A 25,480-nucleotide genomic window follows, 5' to 3' on the forward strand; every position below is an offset into this window, starting at 1 on the left:
TACACAGAAATAAGCGTTTAGATTTATCACATGCCTATATCATCTGAAGCAGTAAATCGTTTAAAAACATACACACAATCATGCGTACATCACTTTCTCTCTCTCGCAACATCCATGTTCGATTCAACAGGCTACTGCTACTTGATGCAATATGTTACATCGTGTTTTCATACAATTTGCAACACACACCCCCAAAAAAAAAAAAAAAAAAAAAAAAAACCAACAAACAAATGAATATCATGATCTATTATAATAATATAGTATAGTACCTATTTACAGGTATATTGTCTTTCATATGAAAATTGACCGACAGAAGCAGTCATTCAAACAATTTAGAATAAATAAATACCTGTAAAGGGTTAGACTATATCACATGATACAATCATGCATATTCCTGATATATATGGTGACGCAAGGTAATTTGAAGCATTCAGTGTTTGTTCTGTATTCATGCAACACAGTACAAGAATGACCGTGAGCATCCAAGGTTGTTGTAGATCCCTAAGGAGCTGGAAAGACCCTCTCATAGTGATTCTCCTGCCTCTTCTTCTTCTACCATTACCACTTGTTCTTAAATCAAAGGTTAGTATCTCATGGTATTTTCTTTTAGCCAGTAAATAGTATTAAGGCTATGTATAAACATACGTTCATTTTTTTGTGTCATACATTTATAGTTTTCGGGGGGGGGGGGGCTGTTGTTCATATATAACACAAATCTGGCCCCACAGATAGTTCCAAAATGAAATCGTGCAGTAGAAAAGAACTAATCATATCCAAACGATTAGATGGAAAATACTCGCCTCAATGTGAGGAAGAAAATATCCCAGTTCGGAAGGAAATCTATCCCCAACCTTTAGTTAAATGTCGGCTATAATCCGTGCATATTTATTCGACGAAGTACTCGATGCATAAGAGTCTATGAAATTTGAATACGACAAGCCCAGTCAACACTACCCAAAAAGCACATATTATGTTTCGATAGTGAAGCAGTAAATTAGATCCTTTATGTACACAACTGCGTACACGGAATCTCTCTTCCCCCCCCCCCTCTCTCTCTCTCTCTCTCTCTCTCTCTCTCTCTCTCTCTATATATATATATATATATATATATATATATATATATATATATATATATATATAGAGAGAGAGAGAGAGAGAGAGAGAGAGAGAGAGAGAGATAAACATAGCATAAGATCACATTAGGTAAGTTGTGAAATTTTCTAATGAAAGTGACTACAGCTTGAAATATAGAATCTATGTTTGGGTTTGGACCGAGAAGGAAATCCCAGTCAATGGGTTACATTATTTGTCTCCCTACGAGGCTTGCCGAGGGAGAGACATGTGATTTAACCCGCGACTGGAATTTCCTTGTCTCGGTCCAAAACCCAATATAGCTTCTTTTTCTCACCCAATAATTTCCTTTAAAGTAAAAACGAACTCGTCACTTTTGCAATATATTTCACGCGCAAATGTTTACATGAGGTGCATTAATACAAATATGTCTAGGAGGACTTAGAAAATTATATTGTAAATAATGAAACGATACTGGGCCCACACCTATGTTGTGGTGTATAGGCTATTATTATAACGAAAATTGACATGTAGCATGAGTGTCCGTGCTTGGGTTATTTACGGGTAATTAGTGATCTGTGTCACTATCGTATATAACTCCTTTTCTTTGGAGGAGGTGAAACTATGACATACTTGTGTTGTCCTTAATTTTGATTGTCAAATTACCCCCGTGTATAAAAGACCCTCCAAATACGGACCCTGGCGGATAGCCTTGTGCTAAACTTTCAAGTTCACGGATTCTTTGAAAATTTATTTTTCTGTCTTGGAAATATGGCAAGTGCTACCGTGAAATTTGCTTATGAATTCATGTGTTGACTGATAAATGATTCCTTCTTGCTGGTAAGTACATTATTTGTCATTAAATATTGTAGGTATATTTTTGATTCAACATGGGCACAATGGATATGCTTAATAAAATTAGAATAAAGCATGTTTGACATAACACATTTCTGGTTGTTACTAAGTTTTCTGTTGTTGTTACGAGGGTTGGGAGGCTATGAAATGTATAGCTATATAGTCTATGTACATGGATACGTGTTTTCTGCCATAGTTAATTTCACAAAGCATTGAGAATTTTATCCTATCTGTAGCAGTCATTTTTCAGGTCAGGGTCATTAAATGTAGCTACCAGTATATAATTTGCTTCACACGAAGTATTTAAAACTAGTTAGGTAGCTTTAGCTAGATTAAAATAAGCTGACCTGAAAATGTATTGAGCTAGGCCTGCATATTGGATACAACTGACCATCCTGTTTTTGTTATATATATATATATATATATATTGTGTTGTTATTATTTGATTTTAAAACAACTACGTCAGGCACATCAGAAGACAACAAGGGTTTATTTTTTTTAAAGTAGTTCTGAGCGCGTGGATAACTTGACTGAGACAACTGGTCTGAGATGACTAGACTGAGATAAGAAAAGTAAGGTTAGCAAAACAGCTATATTTCCCTGTTGCATGGGTGAGAAATATAGAATCTCTGTTGGGGTTTGGACCGAGACAAGGAAATCCCAGTCATGGGGTTATGTTATTTTTCTCCCCTCGAGGCTTGCCCGAGTGGGGAGACATAAAATGTAACCCCGCGACTGGGATTTCCTTGTCTCGGTCCAAACCGCAACGTATATTATTTTTCTCACCCAATATTTTCCTTTAAAGTAAAAAGAATTCTTCACTAGTGTTCACGTCCAATGTTTACAAGCGGCGCATGAATATAAATATGTTAATTAGGGCTGTATTGTGACAGTTGCGTCCGAAGTACACAGTTTATACGCGTGAGCAAAGAAATATAACAACATAAAACGTCGCATAGTAATGAGGTATTATCACATTTAATATATGGATGTTATATGAAATTGACAATAAATATTAATATTTATTACAAGAAACTGTTTTATTTTCATCAGTTCCAATTTTGGAAAGTTATATTGTAAATAATAAGTCTATATTGGCTCCTCAGCTCTACTGTAGTTATACTTAGCACAAGATGTAACGAAGAGTAACATCTGGTTTAGATTATTCATGGGTAATTAGAGATCTGTGTCACTATCGTATACAACTATTCTTTTCTTTGGAGGATTTGTTGGTGTTGGTGTTGTGTGGTTTAACGCCATTTTCATCACACGATAGGCCATACATGACGGCCAGTATTAATGGTGGAGGAAGAACCCGGGAAAACCTGGAAAGAACCACCGACCACACGAGAAGCTACTGGCAAGCTTTCTCACATACCCACACTGGCCGAATCCGAGATTCGAACCCACGCTGACAGAGGTGAGATGGCAATGATCCGTAACGGAGAGCGCTTTATACCACGTCTCTTTGGAGGAGGTGAAACTGTTTGTGACATACTTGTGTTGTCTTTAATATTGATTGTAAAATTTGCCCCGTGTATAATAGACCCCTCTATAAACGGACTGTAGCGAATAACCATGTGCTAAAGTTTCAAGTTCACGGATTCTTTGAACATGTTTTTTCTTTCCTGGAAATATGGCAAGTGCTACAGTAAAATTTGCTTATGGATTAATGTGTTGACGGATAAATGATTCCTTCTGGCTGGTAAGTGCATTATTTGCCATTAAAAATTGTAGGCACATTGTTGATTAAATCGGGGCACAATGGAGATACTTAACAAAACTAGAATAAAGCATGTTTTATATACCACTTTAATGACGCTGGCTCGAAAATGTACTGATATAGGCCTGCATATAGGATAAAATTGACCAGTCTGTGTGGAACGAACTAGCATAATACCAAAAAGCTCGATGTCGTATGCGTTTGTGTCTTTGTCTCTCTCGAAATGTGTTTTTATGTGGTGTTCTCAAAGATGGAGTTACCTTAAGTTAATATGTTTTTGTTATATATTTGTTGTTGTTGATGTTGTTGTTGTTTGATTTTAGTACAACTACGTCAGGCACAGCAGACGACAACAAGGGTTTCTTTTCTAAAAGTAGTTAAGAGCGCGTAGACACACTGACTTAGACGATTGGTCTGAGATGACTAGACGAAGATAAGAAAAGTACGGCTAGCAAAACAGCTAGATTTCTCTGTCGCATGGGTGAGAAACTAGATATGTCATTCACATCAGGTAATCATTGCTTTGCTACAACCGTCTTCAACAACAGCCCTAACACTGTGTAACAGAAATAGTAGCGCGTTGTATATCACCTTATAATCCATAGTAAAGAGTTTATCACCTTGTGTCGAAATTGCGCCTTTACCCAGTTAAGCTATTACGCTGTCCACGATATTCACGTGCATCTAATGTAACTCTACCATGCTGAAAAAGTCCTGACGCGTCCGAAGTACAGTGAGACAAAATACACCTTGAAAACAATATATGTCCGACTTTCTCTTATGTTACGTGTTTAGGCTCAAATAAACAGTAACATAAGAAAGATTGAAAACAACATGCTTTGAAAAATATAATAATTTATTTCCCTGGAAAAAATTATGTAATAATGAAAAAATATGAACTAACGGTTTTAAGAATCAAAGCCACAAATAATCCAAGAAAAATCCACAAATAAAATTTTAGAAGTCCTAATAATAAAATGTTCTAATGATTTCCAGTTTGAGTCCCATCGAAGAATCCTAGTTGGAAGACGATGACATATGCTGTAACCTGTAGTGTTAAAGTCTACAGTTCCTTGAAGAATCAAGAAAGATCACTCCGGTTTTGGAAATCTGAATAATTTTGTTTTATAAGAGCTGTCTTTGCTCAAGAATCTCACATGAGCACACGTATTTTCCAGGAAGAAAAGAATTAATCTTTTTGAGTCCAAGTAATTTGAAATAACTCCAATCGACACAAGACATTCCAGTGTAAAGAAAAAGCCCAACTGAGACTATATCTCCAAAACATAGGTTATAACGTATTCTAAAACGCAGTTTAGAAAATCCCAAAGTTGCGAAATCGAAATGGTTGTGTCACGTAATCGTGTTTATACCACGTACGCTTAACATGACCCTGACGAAAACAAATCATTTTACTCTAAGGAAAAAAAACTTGTTTACATATTAAATCATACAGTCCCATGATGACCTCGACAACCACCAATCATCTTAAAATAAAATTAGAACTTATTTGCGTGGTTGCTACTAATTTTTGAATCAAGGTCAGGATCTAGGTCAACACCTGGTGTTTACTAAAGTGAACAGTCAAAGTCAAACTATTTTCTAAAAAATGTATTAAGTTCTCAACAAACATAACTTCATTATTTTGGCATATAATGAAATTTAGACCAACAACATATTTTAAAACTTGCAAACAATTAAATTGAAATATATATATATATATATATATATATATATATATATATATATATATATATATATATATATATATATATATATATATATATATATTAAATCAGATATACTTAAATAAAATATACATAACACTTACTTTCACTTTCAACAGTATATTACAAGTAATGTACGAGAGAATAACTACTATAGTGTACTAGTCATACAAGATAATAGTGCTAATTCTCTCTTTCGCTGAGTCGCGGTAGCTCATTTGCTAGACTGGGGCTCGTAATTCAAGTGTCATGGTTTTGATACCCGACAAAGCCAGGTCCAGCTAATATTTTCAAAGCATAATACAGCCAACTATTAAAGATGCGGTGATAAACAATATTCAAAACAGTACTTTCATTGCAGCAATTAAATGGAATTTTGTAGTTTTGTTTCTTACATTTTAGTATGATACTATTATTAGCGACAGACGAACACAATTGATGACCTGATAGTAAACTATCCTTCTCTAATGATTTATTGTCTGAGGCACGATGGACGGATTCTCAAACTCCAATCAATGGGAGGTCGCTGCACTTTTAATTTTGTCTTTTCTGTATAGTTCCGAGGCAATTCTAGGTAACAAGAAATAGAAAAATCACAAACCTTGTAATACTCGCGAAGAAGCTAAACCCTTCTGACACAAATTTGAAAATAAATAAAATAATAAATGCATATCACATGACAAGAGATAAAACTCATGCAAAACGAAAATAGGGACTTAACAAAGTAAAATCCACACAATACGTGGTTTAAATGTTTCTATATCAACTGCATGCTCCTGAAAAGGTAGCCAAAGAACTGTTCACGAGAAATATAATGAATAAATGCTTCCAATAACAAATAGGTACAATTCCGTTTTGCAGCATTAAGTATGCATAATAATACGGAAATACCTAATTTTATATTGAACGAAATGTGTTTAGTGATCCCGTCCTGTTTATTATAAATAGGTTCCTATCTTTATCAAACACTGCGAAATTCTCAGAGATGAGGCTCGTAAAAAAATGTACACCTTTAAGTTTATTTTTTGTCAAAATCTTGTGTCATTGTATTCGCACCCGTTCTTATTTGTTTGTACCCCTTACTGATTTTAAAATGAAAAACACCTGGGATAAAAAAAGGTCTAAAACTTCATTGTCATCAGGGGGTCCAGAACACTGTCAGCTTCTTGGCGTTTCAAAGCAAACCAAAGCATTCGATCATTATACAATTATGTAGACTACTCACTGTCATTTCCTGGATTCCAGAAGAGTCAAGTGTAGTCAAAACTGAGGCGTCTGCGTCCAATATTTAGAGTGTCTAGTTTTAATAACTCTACGAAAACAAAAATGAACAAATAAAAAGGAAGAGCTCCTGTCCACATTTCTTGAAGAAATACAATTCCAAAAATTACGAAATTACGTGTTGAGATTAACGATGAAACGTCACGTCTGTTGCTTGAAAACATAGACTCACCCATGCAAATATGGGTACCGTGTTACTAAATAAAATGGCTGGAAATTATAAACTGGCCAATGCAATGAGTAGGTTTGGTGCATTTTTATATCAATGACACCTATTTTATAAAAAAAAAAAATTATTTCATTGGATTGTGCGAATACTGTAGTAATTACAATCCAGAAATTCATGCAAAGTAAAATTGTCAGTAAAGGTGTGCTAATGTAGCCATCAATGGCGTTCTTTAAAAGCACTTTCCGTTCTTCAGCAAGATCCAACATAATAATCTACTTATTATTACCTTTATTTTAGGTATCCAAAGGGGCATATGTAGTCCTCCTAATGGGGACATTTTGGGTTCTAGAGGTCATGCCAATCGCTGTGACCTCACTGATTCCCATCTTCTTGTTTCCGCTTCTTGAAATCATGCCAGCTAGGGAAGTGTGTTTCAACTATGCTGAGGTAGGCATCTCTTCAAGAATTTTAACGCTGTAAATAATTTTCATTTTTTAAACCTTGAGATAGGTATAAACATGATACGGTTGACTGTTTAGTTAGCATATATGCATCGCGTTTCTTACATGTCAAAACATTTAGATTACCTTTAGTCCAAAATTGTATTTGATAAGGAGTCAGCACATTATCAATGGGTAATTATTATTAAAAGTACGTTTTCATATGAAACTATAGTATTAATTATGCGATAATGAACATAAAAAAATTTTCATTCTCTTTATATGTAATAAAACAATGTTGCTGATAGCAAATACACTGTCTTTTTGAAAAAGCTACCTTCAATTAATTCAGGACAAATTTCTGTGACAAGAGGTTTTTAGATAGAAGACAACGTTGGTTTTCTGCAAAATAAAATCTTTTTCTGTTTCTACAGGACACCATAATGCTGTTCTTGGGAAGTCTAATCGTTGCTGTTGCGGTTGAGAGATGCAATCTTCACAGAAGGATAGCGCTTAGAGCTTTAACAATCGTAGGACCGGAGCCCAGATGGTAAGTTTGATTGAACCAAATGGTAAAGTTATATGCTCCAGTCTGAAATAAATGTATTGTGTATATAACAACTGATTGTCTTTGATCGTGTCACATTTCTACCCACATGTCCCTATTAAACCTTTTCTTAAACGTTTGTAATCTAACTACATTGATGGATTAATGCATCAAAGGTTGAGCAACCTTGCATTATTATTTCTTGTATGTCTTGCAGTATACTTGTAATGGAATGAAAATAGGTTGGAATGGATTTAGCGAAGACATAAAGCACAAGTTCTTGAATATGATTATTATTGTAAAAGCAAATGAATGAAAAACGAACCATATATTTACACCCACCTCTCCTAAGCTAAATTATAACAACATTAAACTCTACCCTACTCATACCTTCAATAACGGTATAACATAATGGTATTGTTTCCCAGTAGAGAGACTTTCAGTATATAATATTGCCTATCATCGGTCATTATCAATGAATATATATATATATATATATATATATATATATATATATATATATATATATATATATATATATATATATATATATATATATATATATAATGGATACATGGATACATGGATTTATCAACACATATGATTGCTATATGGAATGTCTCGATTCATATATGATCAATGTGTTTGAGTATCAGTAATTATGATCGATTTATTGGTCATCAATAAATATTTATATATTATCGCATTTGTATGGTAAATATGAACAATATTTGTTTCTGACCTCTACCTTAGGAATACAGTATTACTAAGAGAAAATAAAGTTTTCATTTTCCCCATACAAATGTAGTAACCGTTATAAATAACATACTTTGCTTTTCTGACTCAGGCTAAATAAGAAAAAGAACATGCTATCTGAAGTAGCAATTGAATTTATTACGCAACTGTTGTTTCAACAATACACGGTAACATTATTAATGCGCGAATAGTACCTCCCAGTGACCTCTGAACTTCTTAGGCGTTTCCCGCGCTCATTCGTTTATTTCAAACCTAAATCATGGTTTAATCTACTGAAAATACGTCATATCGTGTATGAATGCATCCTGAAATAATTATTCCATTTGGCATGGAATGGAGTGACTTAGTTTTTGTGTCGATTCAACTAAATTATGCTTATTTTGAATCTGACTGGATTTATGTTGGAAACGTTATCTCAACTGCAGAACAATTTCGCGCTGTGTATTAAGTTTTGGACACGTGTAACTCTGATTAGCAAAAATAAACAATAAAGTATATTTTCAGGAAATTGCAGATGCTTCTTCAGTTGCTTTTGTATCGAATGTATTCTTTTGACTTACTTGTGACATGAGACTTCTCTGACGTATGTTGTGGACATTGTTGATATCACATTCATTCCTTTGCATGGCTGAAAGATTATTTTGTGACTCATTTGACACCTCCACATCGTCAAATTTATTATCTATACTTTCAAATGGGCACGAGAGCTTGTTTAGTTCATCCACAGACAATCTAATAAATCAATTTTTTTTATCGTCACAGATTTAATAAATTTCAATATATTCACTAAAGTTGACAATACATTATTTGCCATTTTTAAAATCCTGTATTTAATTTCCTTCTTACAAAATACAAAATGAATCGTTGGTGCGAGACAATGTTAATTGGTGAATCAATATTGAGAGACTGTTATCAGGTGAATCATTACTGAGAGACTGTTACTTGGTGAATATTATTAGGTGTTCAACAGAGATCCAATCTTTAATAGGAGAAGTCTCACACATGACGTAAAACGACATGTTTTCCAGCGCGGGAAAATTATGAAGCTCTAATATGTGTTATGTATACTACAGTTATTCTTATCATATGTCGGCATTACACAAGTACAGATTACTGACATTTAGTCTGCTCTGAATGCCGCCCGGATCCGCAGTATCGCCTTATAGCTCTTATTTAAAAGGTAGCTTAAGTATGTCCTTTTAGAAAGGCACTTAGCTCTCATTTCGGCGGCTTTATATAGTAAATAATACGTTCAAGGTACCAATTAAGTCCACAGAACAAAAACAAGCAATCAAAACATAAACTACCGCCAAAGTTAGACTAGTGCATACTTGATGTCTACGGTTGTCAATTTACAAACAAGTAAAACGAAATGATGTTAGGTATCGGTATTGAACTGAACATTATTATCTAACAGAAAGGTTGAATATTTGGAGATGCACCCATGGAATATTGAAGGGATTTGGAGATTTATCTAGTGAAAGGTTAAGGGATTTGGAGATGTATCCATTTGCTAGTGAAGGGATTTGGAGATTTATCTATTGAAAGGTTAAGGGATTTGGAGATGTATCCATTTGCTAGTGAAGGGATTGGGAGATGGATACCATTGTTTAGTGAAGGGACTGGGAGATGTACTCATTGGCTAGTGAAGGGATTTGGAGATGTACTCATTGGCTAGTGAAGGAATTTGGAGATGAATCCATTGAATGGTGAAGGGCTTTGGAGATTTGCCCATATTCAGGTGTAGCTGATTTGGAGACGTACTCATTGGCTAGTGAAGGTCTTTGGAGATTTGCCCATATTCTAGTGTAGCTGATTTGGAGATGTACTCATTGGCAAGTGAAGGGCTTTTGAGATATAATCATTGGCTAGTGAAAGGATTGGCTAGTGATTGATTTTGGAGATGTATCATTTGAATAGTGCATGGATTTGGAGATTTGCCCATATTTTATTTTAGCTGATTTGGAGATGTACTCGTTGGCTAGTAAAGTAATTTGGAGATGTACCCATTTAAAAGTGCAGGGATTTGGACATGCACCCATTGGCAAGTGAAGGGATTTGGTGATGTACCCATTGATTAGTGAAGGAGGTATAGATTTTTCATTGTCTAATGAAAACATTTAAATCGTTCTGTTAATTTCATTGACTATGTAATATAAATTATTATTTATAATTTCTTGAACTTATAGCACAATAGTTGACAATAAACTATTTAGTCTGCTTTAAATGTCATAATCAAACCAGCCTATGAACTGTGTCCCATTTTACAATCACACCAGCCTATGAACTGTTATGTCATTATGTGCAGACTATTGGGTCATTCTGTGTAACAGCAATAGTCTTACACTAAAAGGCGCAGAATACCTGAAACGGACGCATGTGCTGTGTTGTAATATATTCTAATGCAGAAATGTTTGTTTTTATGATATTAAGAGTATGTTATATGAAAAATTAATAGGTACTACTATTTCTTCTTGCATGAATTCGTACACATTACATTGTATTTTTAAAGGTCACTGTGTGGTACTATTTGTTTTTCTATATAATGTGTTTTTACTTGATTCTGAAAGACATACTGCTTTTCGTTAAAATTTGTTCATGTTTGCATCTGCCAGAATAATGCTGATTTAAACTTTGCATTTATGATGTGAACACATATATGTTTTCTTTTCAGTACATGAATTACCCAGTGTCAGGCTATTGATGATTTTTGTAGGCAGTTAAGAAGTCATATTTTGAATTGGAGAGCACAATGCAAAACAAACACAAAATCCACATGTTGATTTTGCTCATAAATGTCTGTGTTCTCTTGCATATTTCAGCTAAATGTTACATTTCAGCTGAATGTTACATTTCAGCTGAATGTTACATTTCAGCTGAATTACAGCTGAAATTTTCTTGTCAGGCATGACATTCCTCCTAATTATTTATGGCACTTTAAATTTTCTTAGCAGGGATATTTTCTACATATTCGTGCTGGAAATAAATGCATAATCAACCTTGGTTTCATGTTGTATTCCTGCTACATTTCAGCTGGTTTCCACCTAGAATTTAATTCACGCCGGACATTTCTTGCTATGCAGTTTAGCTGCACTAGATTTTTTCGGCAAGAAATTTCACACTAAATTACGCTTGGAATACTGCTTTAGTCCGGCTGGATCTATTCGATCGGGGAAGACGTTTGATAACATCAAATGAGAGGAAAGAAATGATGGCATTTTATAGATATGCTACCCTTAAACACGGTATGAAACAAATGTTTAGTTAATGCACATTACATTCAATTTAGAGTTCTACTCTAGTTACTATACATATTCACATAGATACAAACACCAGTATCGATAGGACTATTGACTATCTCGAAATAAAACAAATTGCATTTGTATATTGCGGATCCCTGCCATGCGATCGAATGGGATCGCTCCGAATACAATTATAATTCATTCGAAATCACTTGGAACGTAGATCTTATATTTTTACGTCATTGTGTCCACGTTCGGTAAATTCATTTATTTTCACGCGTGACTGTAATTTCACGCTTTAACATCCCATGGGTATATTCATTTATTTTGCTATCATATGTCTGATATTTACTCACGTAACTGCTTAAGAATCAACACATTCTCCGCTACTGTTTGAGTGTGAACTGCGCGCATTCGTTGAATTTCATGAGTATCAGTTTTGTTAGTGTCGTGAAACGCATAATGTATTTAGGGCCCTGGTGCCCGTAGATTGAGGACGGAGCCCTGATGTTTCAGCAGAAGGATTTGTCCACGTGAGTTTACACCAATCATGAACCCAATAAATTTGGTACCCCATAAAAGATATTCAAACGAATTTCGCGGTAATGTTAGCCAAAAGTATCAACCTACCTCGCTTGTGATAAATATATTGTGCCTACATATAAATGTTCTGAATAATTACATTATTGTGATATATCATTTCAGTATTGTAGTGTGCCATATCATTTCAGTTTTGTGACATCATTTTAGTATTGTGTCATATCATGTCAGTATTGTATTGTCATGTATCATTTCAGGTTGTTACTTGGAATCATGTCACCATGTTGGTTCCTATCCATGTGGATGAGTAATACTGCCACAGCCTCCATGATGATGCCTATTCTAAACGCCATCCTTAAACAAATCAAAGATGTTACATTGCCAGGTAGTGTCGTATTATCTGATGATAGATATACGTATAAACACACTGATCCAAATCTTCTGGTGTAGATGGTTTATGGTCCGGTTAAGGGGTAGTTCAAATAATATGTATAATTAGTAGGGAGAGAGAACATTTCTGCACATTTTATGCATTCTGATTATCTTACACAGTTAAAAATTTCTCAAGATAAAGATATCGGCAATGGTTAACTAGGACCATTCATGTAGCCTACAGCTTTAATGCAATAAATGAAATAAACGGTGACCATGCATTGACCTTACAATGTCAAAACAATTTCAAGAGAGATAACCCGTTCATACAAAGGACAACAAAAAAAATTCAACAGGACAAAAACGTCACGTGACATTTTAGTCATAGGCCAAGGGCACCCAAATATTTTACTGCTTGAGAACGGTTGATGTTGAAAAAGTTTCGAAAATATTCTGGTTGTTCAGTTACTACACCAATGCTAATTAGATTCACATAGGTGTTAAACCCTTAAAATTAGAACTGAATGATGTAATACGATATTGCACCCGTTACACTATATTAAACTTATTTCAGTCTAATACATTAATGAACGGAACAATGCCATGTGAACGCATAAAGAATGAGTCGAACTGTTTTTTTTTCTTTCCTCCAAAAACCCGAAAGTTAAAAAGAAAATTGATAGAGCATCAAACTACGTTCATTCGTACATTCTCATGACCGGTAGCTCGCCGTTTTCCTCGAATATATATATTCCATCGGCTAAGTATCTTTTGAATAAAAGACCATTACAAACATGACATTCCCATGCAGGTATTTTATGGCACAAGTCCACTTACGCATTAACACCCACAAAGCTATTCTTTAGTAGTCTCCCACTGAACTGTAACTCAATTGTGTTAGCTGGCTTCCTCTTTTGCATTTTGTATCCACCAAGATGGTACAGTGGCCTATTAGAAACTATGCTTTAGTGTTCTGGTAAAAGTTTCAGTGTGTTGTTGACTTGTGATGTTATATTTGTTTCAGATGCATATTTCGTTTTCCGTCAGATTGTTTAATTATTTACACCATTTGTTATATCTGTCGCGCTCACTAAAACACTATAATCTGAAAATCTTGCAATGTAATTTATCATCCATTCAGCTGAATGGAAACCAGGAAAACAGTGTAGATTTAATGTGCTTGTTTTGAATGTTGACCAGGCTATTTCTGAACCAAAAATTGTGCATTTTCTTTTATTATGATCTGAAGTGGTATACATCGTTGAATGTTTGCTAATTTACCAGTACAAAGAACTTAATTATAATGTTTACTTCATAACTCAAGCCAGGTGTTATCTTGATCTGTAATTATTTGCATTAATGAGTTACGTGTATGATTTTTGTCAATAAAACATATATAGTGTTTAAAGAATAATTCGCCTAGTTCCACGTGAGAAAAAAATATGATCTTATATATCAATGTTTCAGATTATATGTCTTTCGTAAACAGTATCGAGTGTTCTTTTAAATTCATTCCTGCTGAATCAAGTTTGCCATTTGTTGAAGTTGCATTAGCTGTCATATCAGGTATTAAATCCTGGGTTATGAGCGTAAAACAAAGAAATTAGTTACAGTAAATATTATTAGTTCGTTGACATTAATCGCAAAATACCGGAGACAGACATTATACAATTCTAAGTGCAATATCATTTAAACGATTTCATTTGTTTAATTGTATTTTTGCCTATGCTAATTTCAGTAGAATTAATGCCGCACTGTACAGAAGAGTCAAAATATCTATTCCAGTGATGTGTGCGTCGGTTATTGCCTTTGTTCCAACTCTTTTCAAGTTTTCCTCACCATTATATTAATTTGTCGAATTATTCAACATTCTCATATATCACATAACACGAATAATATTACTTTCTTCCCTGACAAGAAATTATTTTGTATCTGTTTGGTTATCTTTCCAAAAGGCAGCTCATATATGATGTATATATATATATATATATATATATATATATATATATATATATATATATATATATAGAGAGAGAGAGAGAGAGAGAGAGAGAGAGAGAGAGAGAGAGGGAGGGGGGTATGGTACCTCAGTACAAAAGTGTCTGTAAAGTGCCAATAAATATCTAAATCCGATACATTTTAACATTTCCTGCACAAACAAAAATTGGAGAAGAAACCGATTAGAATGAATAAAACAGTAAGTACACTATCCTGTAATTTTGATTATAAAATGACATACAATGTATATAATATAGTAGATAAAGATTATATATATATATATATATATATATATATATATATATATATATATATATATATATATATATATATATATATAACAGTTAAACGAAACGCATGTGAAATGATTTAAATTAATTTGTCTGTCTGAACCTTTATCATTTTCATTTTCTCGTTTTAATCAGTGATAAACAAATAAGGATTTGCTTTTATACTGCTTATCATGCAGGGTCAATTTTATGTTTTGTCTTATGAGATGGTAACCGCTGTCAGATCTTGAATAGTAAGTTATCAAAGATATTTAATGACTTGTATGTGAAATAATAGTGTTCAGTGTGGTAGAGTTTCATCTTGAAATAGTTGCAAAGTGTTGGTTTCAATATAGCTTTAAACTGAGTCCTGGAACCAGGATAATAAGCACCATTCCCTATTTCTTTTAATCTGATGGCCATTATTAAATTACTAAAAGTAAAAGTACAATTACACCAGTAAAATCATAAACAATAGCACTTTCGCTTTAATTTCCTTCGTTACATTTCTGTTGACTTTGCATCCGATAGGTTTCAGTATTTCAGTAGGTTTCAGTATTAAACAATACTACCTGGTACAATACCTTGCAATTGTAATAAATGAAGTAGTTGATAATTCTTAGGCATCCATTACTTACATTTAGACTTTGCATTAGACTTTGCATTAGTTCGATGTATCTATCACATAATGGTTAGCTTAGGAAATATTAACCATTAAATATTAATATAATATTAATAAAAAATGTATGTGAAAATTAATATTCATATTACTTATATTAACGCAGTCATGTCTAAACAAATATCATCTAAAGAACATTAATCCAGTAATATCTAACCACGTGTGTGTGTATATATATATATATATATATATATATATATATATATATATATTTGAAATTCTCTTCCCCAGATTCAGTCGTAAAACTTATATTGTTTGTTATGTCATCATTCATTCACCTTTCACAGTTGAACCTATATGATTAAAGAGTTCCGATAAAGGTCTTTGGTCAGTCAAGAATCTGAATATGCATATTACATTCTTGTGTATCCGATAGACATAGAGGAAGCACACCATTCCGGTGAAGACGGAAACGAAGATGACAATGAAGCGGAAATGACGATAGAGCTCAATGGGATATCAGTGGAAAGAATACCACTGAGGTAAGTGGATATAAAGTTTAGAAATGAGTTGACACACAAGCTTTCTTTAGTGGTAACATCTATTACGCAATCACCTGACTTCAACAATCACGTTTTGGAGGTTCCTTACATCATTTTACTGTACGAACAGTACTGGAATGGTGCAGTCTCCTTTTCGTGATTCATATAAAGATAAGCCATTATGCAGTCACCTTCTAGTCAATTTCTAGTGGATCAAAATATTATTGAAATCAGCCTTTATTAAGCAGCCATATTTGAGAAGGAGAATTTATATATTTTACTTATCAGTTAGGTATGTCTGTATGTTTGCTAAATAATGGTCTCAAATAATTTTCGTCAATTAGATACACCCTTCAATAACGTGGCAAAAATGCATAATCAGCTGTTTTATATATCTTATATTAAGCTGCCCTGTTCTGAAGGTTTCGATGTGCATGGAATTAATCTTGCTTAGAATTAAACAACTCTCCCATCCATCTAGTATGTGTGAATACATAACATGAGCAAGGATTTTGGACATACATTTCTACTGTAGAGATCAATCTAGCAATAGCATTTTCGTGTGAATTTGATTTCGCAATTTTGAAGAAAATGGCAGTCTGGAATGCCTCTGATATTACAAGAGTTCTTTAAACCTCACAGATGGATTCCTGTTAGTTGCGACTATAGTTGCGTTTATAACTTTGTAAATTGTAACTACAACAACAATCACGAAAATGAATACTTTTAAATGAAATCGCAGTAAACGTAGCATGCTCTTACATTAAGGTCACTCTCATTGTTATGCTCCAATTCTTGGCATTATATTCACCTTCGTCCAGCTTCTGGCTATTACTTTAATGAAAATCGCAATAGTACCTTCCATCTTCTGGCATTTAAATCACTAACATTACCTCCCTCGCGCTCCTGGCATGAAAGTCACTTTATTGACTATCTTTCCGCTCTCGGCATTAACTTGAATGTAAATCTGAAGTACTACCCTCCTGCTTCATGGTATCGAAATCACTCCCATTAGTAAACTTTAACATTATTTGCAGGTACATGCAATGTGATATAATATATTGATTATTGGCTCATTTTCATTGACTGCACCACCACAGTGAGGTTTGGACAGCTATATGAACATATTTACAACGATATCAAACAAAAGACATGGTTCAAAACTGCGCAGTTTCTTCATAGATGTATGTCGTTCCCTTTCATACATGCAATTTAGTTCAGTGTTCCGAAGTTCAAATGTTTTTAACAATGTACCTATATTAAGAATTTCATTTATTATGTTTCAGGAGCATTTCACAGAATCAGGAGGAGGAAAATACCAAATATACACCGAGAAGCAGAACTGAGAAAGAAAGGGATTTTCACGAGTTAGCTAAGATCTTCGCGCTGGGTATAGCGTATGCAGCTAATGCTGGTGGTGTAGCCACACTGACTGGTACTCCTCCTAATATCATTTTAAAAGGACATATTGATAAGTAAGCAGGCAAAATGTAAATTTGACCTTCCTTTACGTTTTAAAAACCAATCAAAATGCATGGAAAACGAAATTGTACTATGACAAATAAAGCTGAGTCTACATGACAATGTAACGAGAGCGTCACATAGCCATGCAAAGTTTTGAATCATTGCACATTATAATTAAAATAAATTTTCGATTTTAGTGCTACTGATACAAACGAACTGGAGGAGAAATTAAGGTATGTAATTCCGTATAAATCGGGTTTGTGTTATGTTTACCTGCTGGAAGGCTCCTAAACTGTAAGGCACCCAGATGTGCCAGAGCATAAAGCGCGGCAGATAGGAAGAAATGAGTGACTGGCATATTTTGTAAAGTAAAAACTATAACATCATTGCGATAACTACAAATTATTATCATCGTGGATGTCATGAACTATTATTGTCTTTGGTTTAAACTATTATCGATGGTCATTTAGGCAAGTAGGAATTGCCCTTTTCCAAACGTTGGTATATTTCACAATAATAACATGGTTCTTTCTTGGTTTCATCTTTTATTTCATTCTCAATTATTTATGACTACTCATCTCTAAGAATTTATTTTCGAATAGATTTTACAGACCCTATAATATAGACCCTGGTTTAACGTTTGCCAGCTGGCTGATCTTCGGAATACCTACCTCTTTCCTCGTGTTCCTGATGACTTGGCTTTGGCTGCAATTTTGGTACCTCAGGAAACGGTACGTCGCTCTTTTCCCAAGGAGACAAAAATGCAAATAGGAAGGAAAATAAACATACTTGTTTGTGAATCCACCTGTATAGATGGATATATCGATCTTTGGTTTTGGTGCCAATACATATCGAAAACCCTGATATATACAAAATAATGCTCGCTAATGCAAACAGAAAGTTTATAAATACGAATAAATAATATTGTCATGCAGATTAAAGGATTTTAATTTGTACTGTATTCAGGATTCGAACCCGTGCACCCATCACCTTGCATGCAAGCACACATGCCTATACCATCATGACCATAGACACATCATCAAAAGATGATATTACAGAGTCTGCTATGCATGGATATCTATAACACCGACTCTGCAACACTATCTTCTGGTGATGTGTGCGATGGGTGCAGTTTACCCAGGTCCGAATCTTCATAGAGGATGAGTTAAAAGTCTCTAACCGAAATGATAATGCTGGTTATATATATATATATATATATATATATATATATATATATATATATATATATATATATATATAATGACACACATAACAAAGCACTGTATAGTAAATCAGAGAAATTGGACAAAGCCACTTTTTAGATGTGCGGACACATTTTTCACTGGAATTCCCAAACAAGTGTCAACAAACACAACACATAAACATAATATATTCTTTTGTATGTTGTTTTGCTATCCAAGTCAAAATTACAGAATCAAAAAGAAATGGTAACTTGCTGTAAAATGCAGGCAACTGTATACATTAAACTTTTTACATTTTGGCAAATCGGATATTTCAGTTTGGAAAGAACACCCCGTGAGTTTAACTTGTCCACAATGACACTTCTTAATATATTATATTTAAATTCTTCAATTGTCGGTCCCGTTGAATTGTAGTAGTTCAGATTTTCATATTTGTGCCATCATTAATTCATTGCTGACTGGTTAAAACATGTACAATGGTTTGAATTGAGTAATGCAAGATATATAGAACTATACATTATATGTCTTATAAAGAAGCATATACTATTCCTTTCAAGTCTGGCATAACTATCGGTTTAGTTGTTTATGTTTTAAACAGTTTAAAAACTGCACAATTTTTTTTCTTCCTACTAGATGTTTATGCTGCATAAAAGACAATCGTTCGTGGGACGCAGTGAAGAAACATTTAAGGATGGAATATACCAGTTTAGGGAGCATGACGTAATTTTGTTTCTTTGTTTAATACCTACACTAGGATTGCCGTAAATCTACTGAAAATAACGTAGCTGTTCTTTTGTTTTTACAGGCACCGTCGGCAGAAGCATACTCATAAACTCGACCACTAATTTAACAGTTTATGCGATGGGAATGAAATGGTCGAAATGCACGCTAACTTTTAAATATTGACACAAAGTGCGGATAAAATGAAATAGCTGACATTTATATGTATTGAATGTGATTATAATTAGAGCAAGTCATTTTACTGCATTCCTTGCAACAGTCCTAGGTAAGCATTGCTTTCAACGTTAAACTCTGTTTCGCTACGTAATGTTGCCTCTGTGATACAAGACTTGGGCAAGTCAACCATTATCCACTAACTCATTCATTTTCAAACACGCTAACGACTGATATGGTCAGATAAAAGGGGCGAAATAGCAAGCACTAAACATTCCCATGTGCGTACCGGATCCACAGTTCCATTTTAGTAGTTCCGGTTCTGTCTCTCTTGAGTCCCCCCATTATTGCCATTTCTGCGTATTTACTTTGATGCTATATTTAATTTACTGCAATATCTGGTTGATAACAAAAAAAAAATGCAATCTTCTAAATTAAGAGATCGATATCCATAAAAGAAAAAAAACATTTGAAGGAAAAATACTGTGCTTGTTTCATACAAACCATACAGATTAATAAACCGGTTGACCGCTATTAATCACGTCCCTTCTGTAGATGTAAATTATTCGAGGAATACATTTATATTAGACCTCGGTGTTAGTGTCTCCAACATGAAAAATTACTTTCAGTTTAATAATCTGATAACATTTTAGTTATATCTGACATAATTTATATTCGAAATCTTTCCGATGAACTATTTTGTGTGGCGGCTACGGGTGTGTCGTTACGTGATTTTAGTTCCACCACCGTCATCTTATGATCGTGATTCTTTAGGTTGAGAAAAAATAGTATTGTCTGATCCCAAAATTATTATTATTATTATTATTATTATTATTATTACTATTATATCTACTGTTAAGATTTGCAGAAGTTGTCGTTGCCGTATGTTTCATTCTACTTGCTGTTCTTTGGATAACAAGAGACCCACAATTCTTCGATGGATGGGGATCTTTATTTCCAAACGGGTACATCATAATTATTATTTTCTTCTTATTCTTCCTTCACCAGCTTCTTCAAGTTTATGGTCTTATTTAGCATATATAGTAAGAGTAGTAATAATTTAGTATGTGTAGTAATAATAACTATTTATCGATGGCCTGTTTTCTGTCATTTCCTTGGAAGCATAATGCTTGATCAGATGGATGCATATTTCTGGAACATTCAGACGTAATGCCAGTTTTCATTGACGAAGTGATTACAAATGTGTGTTGTCCTTGATATTCATGATATCATGATTGTCACTTGAAATTACGTATACAAAATGCTATGTACCTTGACCTTAAGTCAACATTTTTAAGTTGGTATCTTGACCTAAATTAAATAAAGTTTCATGTGATTCATATAGCACGATAAAATATAGCAAAGGTTATAATTAACTTTTTGTAGCCATTTCTCGGATATATTTAATTGTTTCATTTTTCCAGCTTAAATTAAATCAGGATTATTAGGTCTGAAGATGGCAGGCCATAAACAATATAGTTTTCAATCTCTCTCTCTCTCTCTCTCTCTCTCTCTCTCTGGGATTGACTTCCTTTCGAAATTCAAGTATGTTGTTTCTTCGCGATAGTTTTGTGAAGGATTCCACTCCAGCCATTTTAGTATCCGTCATCATGTTTGTACTTCCTGCATACCCTCCACGATGGTTTCACTGCTGCTTTGGGAAATATGATCGAGAGGCTAAACCTAATGGTACATTTTACCCATACTAAATAACTGACATATTATAATTTGAAAACAGAAACGAAGAAAGAAAAACAAAGCAAAGGCAACAAACGTATATGATTACACAATATAATCAGATTCAGACAAACTAAATCACACATGCCAAGAGCCTGCACACAAATGTTTATTAAGGCTATTTTCGATCGATGTAGTATTGGTATGGAATCAAAACATGTGCAATATTAATATGTCTAATGTACAATTTGTTGGTATATAAATGAAACAAATTGTATGATTCTACATTTAGTATATCAATAAAAAATGACAAAAAATTAACGTCAAGCAACTGCTTCAACAGAACCCACACTTACGAAAGTAATATTTCTTAACAATTTGGCTTCAATTAGTTTGGAAATAGTCATGCATCGCCACAGCATTGTTACTATTGTCTACGGTTGTAATATGAAAATTGTTTCCCTTAATTAATAACTCTCAAGTGTATTATGGTCATGAAAATAATTTTTCTCGTGTTCGTTACTGACAACATGTCATCTGTTTCCATCAATAACAAAAACCAACAATTTTTCAGTAGCTAAATCGGAGACGAATCTGTTTAATGAGAAAGGTTACACACCACTGTTAACTTGGAAAATCGTAAACGAGGCGATAGCTTGGGATGTTGTGCTGTTAATGGGAGGCGGATTCGCTTTGGCGGATGGATGCAGTGTACGTACATACATACATACATACATACATACATACATACATATATATATATATATATATATATATATATATATATATATATATATATATATATATATATTTATATATATAAAGAGAGAGCACAATTAATGGGATTATCATTGCCAATGTCAAGAATAGAACACCTGTTTATTAAAAATACTCAAGGACACCATATACAGTATGGTATGGCAGATTAACTCCTCTGTGAGTTGTTAGTGCCTGTTGATGATATATTTTACTTTTTAACCGGAGAGGTGATCAATTTTATACTGTCAGGAATGTATGAAAATCACATAGCAAAACTACTGAACAGTTATGATAATACAATTACGGTACATCTAGTTTGATATAGTCATATTATATATTTTCAGTTTGAGGATGTACAAAGCTATCAGATTTCAAGCCTTCAACTCGTTAATTTAAGGAGATCGAGAACTATACAATAACTCGTAAAGACTACAGTTGTAACTTACATCCACTGACTCCTTTTCCTAAGCATTTGTATCAAGACCGTGATGAATGTGACCTAGGAGAGATCAAACGCTTGTGTATAACATCAAATTCAACTGCTTTATATTTTTAGAAATCCGGGTTATCCGATTGGATCGGTACCAAACTTGAAGTATTGGGAACACTGTCTCCTTGGGTTATCTCTCTTATTCTAGCTTTTGTAGTCGCCGCTGTCACAAATATTACCAGCAATTCTGCAACAGCAACTGTATTCATGCCAATCGCTGCTGATCTGGTTTGTACAGCTTTTAGCAAAAGCACAATACACACTTATCCATTTCTTTTTCAGACATTCGACATCCTTATGTTTCTATGGCAGTTTTATTTCATAAAATAGTGACTGTTTTGGGGATGAAGAAATACCACGCTATCACACGTATTATACACACTGGGGTGATAAATCAAAGATATGAGATTTAAAATCTTAGCTCCAAAATTCTCTCTCTCTCTCTCTCTCTCACACACACACACACACACACACACACGCATAAACATATACAAACATAGACTGATACGAAGACACTAACACATTTTACCATATACATAACTTTGAATTTCTATTTTCAGGCTCTTCGTCTTGAGATAAATCCAATTTATCTAATGATACCTGTTGCTGTCTCAGCCTCGTTTGCATACGTACTTCCGGTAGGGACTCCTCCTAACGCCATAGTTTTCTCCAGCGGATATCTCGAAATGAAAGACATGGTAAGTCCTACAGACATTATACTGCAATATTCTAGTGAATATGTCATTATTCGGACCTAGTTTAGCATCCTTAACGCAGGAAGATAGCCAAAATTACCTAAAATGTATAATAAAGCCTATACAATCTTGAAAACGAATATGAGAAGTTCAGCGGACATTCATATGTACATGGACCCATTTTCATCTGCGTCCTATAATTATGTTATGTCCAAAGAAAGCAGAAAATATGTAAATATTTAGTATCCCTTTTCCAGTGCTATCATTGATATTAGATATATTTAGTCTCTGACGTCTTAAGTTTACATTTTTGATAGCATACGCGTGGTTGAATAAAATGAGATGAAAAATAAGGTTTAGATATATCAATCAGACTGTTGTATGTAAGAAAATATGCATAACTCCATTACCAGATGAAATAAGATGACTAGATTTAATCTTATGATAAAATCTTTCCCCGTAACCTAACCTTTTACAAGTATTTTAATATATATATATATATATATATATATATATATATATATATATATATATATATATATATATATATTTATTTATTTATATATTGTTTTCAGTTGAAAATAGGCATCGTTGTGAACGTTCTTGCTGTGCTGATTCTTATATCGATGAGTTGTACATTAGCTGTGGCAGCCTACGGCCTCGACAGTTTTCCACTTGCCTTCAGGGAACAAACCAACACCACGTTGAATTATAGCACCATTACTTAGCTCAGTAATTCCTTTATACGATACAAGATAGTGTACACATTTAGTAGGGACGTTCACAGTGAAGGGATTCAATACTGATTATTATTGCAACATTCTGCAAGTAAGCCTATGGAAGACATCGATATTCATATATAAAGACAATTGTACATTTTTAAGCTTTTTACAGAAATGTATTCAAGATTATTATAATATATGCAGGCATATGTATTCCGAATAAGCGGAGAAAATTTTATTGAAAGCTTAGAGATTGTGTTTGTATTGTAATCGATATAGGATTACCTCGTACTACTTGGTTGTAACGAGGAAGAAGTGACGACAACTTAGCTTCATTGTACAAAACAATTCCTTGTAAATGTTGCTATATCTGCGATGGAAACTAGTAACCTGCGTTGAAGTTTAGAATGGTTTGTTGTTGTGTTTTTAGTAACATCAAAATATTCAAAGGGAAGCCAATGGATTATGTGTTATCATAGTCACAGATTGTGTAAGACTCCATATTATTTAAATCAAAATTGTAGCTATTGATGAAACACCTAAACCAATTCATCTTTAGGGTAGATATTGTTTTACTGACAAACGTTTGAAGTACCATTGTATTTGCTGACATAGAGAGCGAAATGAAAGGTATTGTTTACAAAATGTGGTATAGATTTTGTCCTGTGGAAATGTGTTCTTGAACGGAGAACTCACGGTCTCCAAGATGTTGACATTTGCACAATCCAAGACGTGGGTAACAGTACGGTCCGTAAACATATGAAGCATACCAATGTGTTGCATTTCCGGATGGCGTATGTTTCATTAACCTCAAGGTTTACTGGTCTAAAATATATGCTGCTGTACAAGCCATCTGAAGCAGAACCAATCCAGATATACAACTGTATACGTACCCCATCTAGCGACAGACAGAGTTATCGGTGATCCCCATTCAGGAATGTAGACAACATAATGAGTCTTCAAGGACTGTTAATGACCAACAGCTCCTATTGGATCCTTCAAGATGCACTTAAATTTGTGTAGCGTATTTCAATGTGCATCGTCATCTGACTTTGATTCCTTGAAAGAATTAAATGACAGTGACGTTATCTAATGTTTCTGACACCCGATAAAAAATACCAAGAAAACAAAAACACCTAATTAACTTTGTTAGTCTTTATGATTTTAGTAAGAGTGGACTGATTTGAATTTATTATTATATGTAATCAGAAAAATGAGATTATTTTACGGCTGCTACCATCCAAGGAAGCTGATTATATTGCATTTTAATTGTTCTTTGTTTGCTCAAGAAGGAGCATATCATGACGTATGGGACCAATAAAACATATTTTCACGTTACGCATGTGTCTCTGATTTATCACTGCAGGGACAACAGAGATTTCCAGACAAATCCTCATTTCTATCATTATATGGATACTCAGGAAGA

The 25,480-nt window shown here is 33.9% G+C and overlaps 1 protein-coding gene across 2 annotated transcripts; it reads left to right on the forward strand.

The window, feature by feature from the left end:
- Positions 1-404: 404 nt before the first annotated feature.
- On the forward strand, positions 405-25,392 carry LOC149775924 (Na(+)/citrate cotransporter-like). Of its 2 annotated transcripts, none has more exons than XM_089942982.1 (14): positions 405-582; positions 7,124-7,273; positions 7,701-7,816; positions 12,609-12,736; positions 16,046-16,151; positions 17,438-17,626; positions 18,218-18,346; positions 19,451-19,537; positions 20,572-20,676; positions 21,279-21,400; positions 21,963-22,099; positions 22,704-22,865; positions 23,198-23,335; positions 23,908-25,392. In XM_089942982.1, the coding sequence occupies exons 1-14, from the start codon at positions 451-453 to the stop codon at positions 24,058-24,060; spliced, it is 1,854 nt and encodes a 617-aa protein (XP_089799108.1). In that variant the 5' UTR covers positions 405-450; the 3' UTR covers positions 24,061-25,392. The 2 variants fall into 2 exon arrangements, with proteins under 2 accessions (XP_089799108.1, XP_089799110.1); XM_089942984.1 differs by having other exon boundaries at positions 406-582; positions 21,966-22,099.
- Positions 25,393-25,480: the final 88 nt, after the last annotated feature.

Source organism: Sinohyriopsis cumingii, chromosome 19, assembly GCF_028554795.1.
Source record: "Sinohyriopsis cumingii isolate HCF-2022 chromosome 19, ASM2855479v2, whole genome shotgun sequence".
NCBI classification, from domain to species: Eukaryota; Metazoa; Mollusca; class Bivalvia; order Unionida; family Unionidae; genus Sinohyriopsis; species Sinohyriopsis cumingii.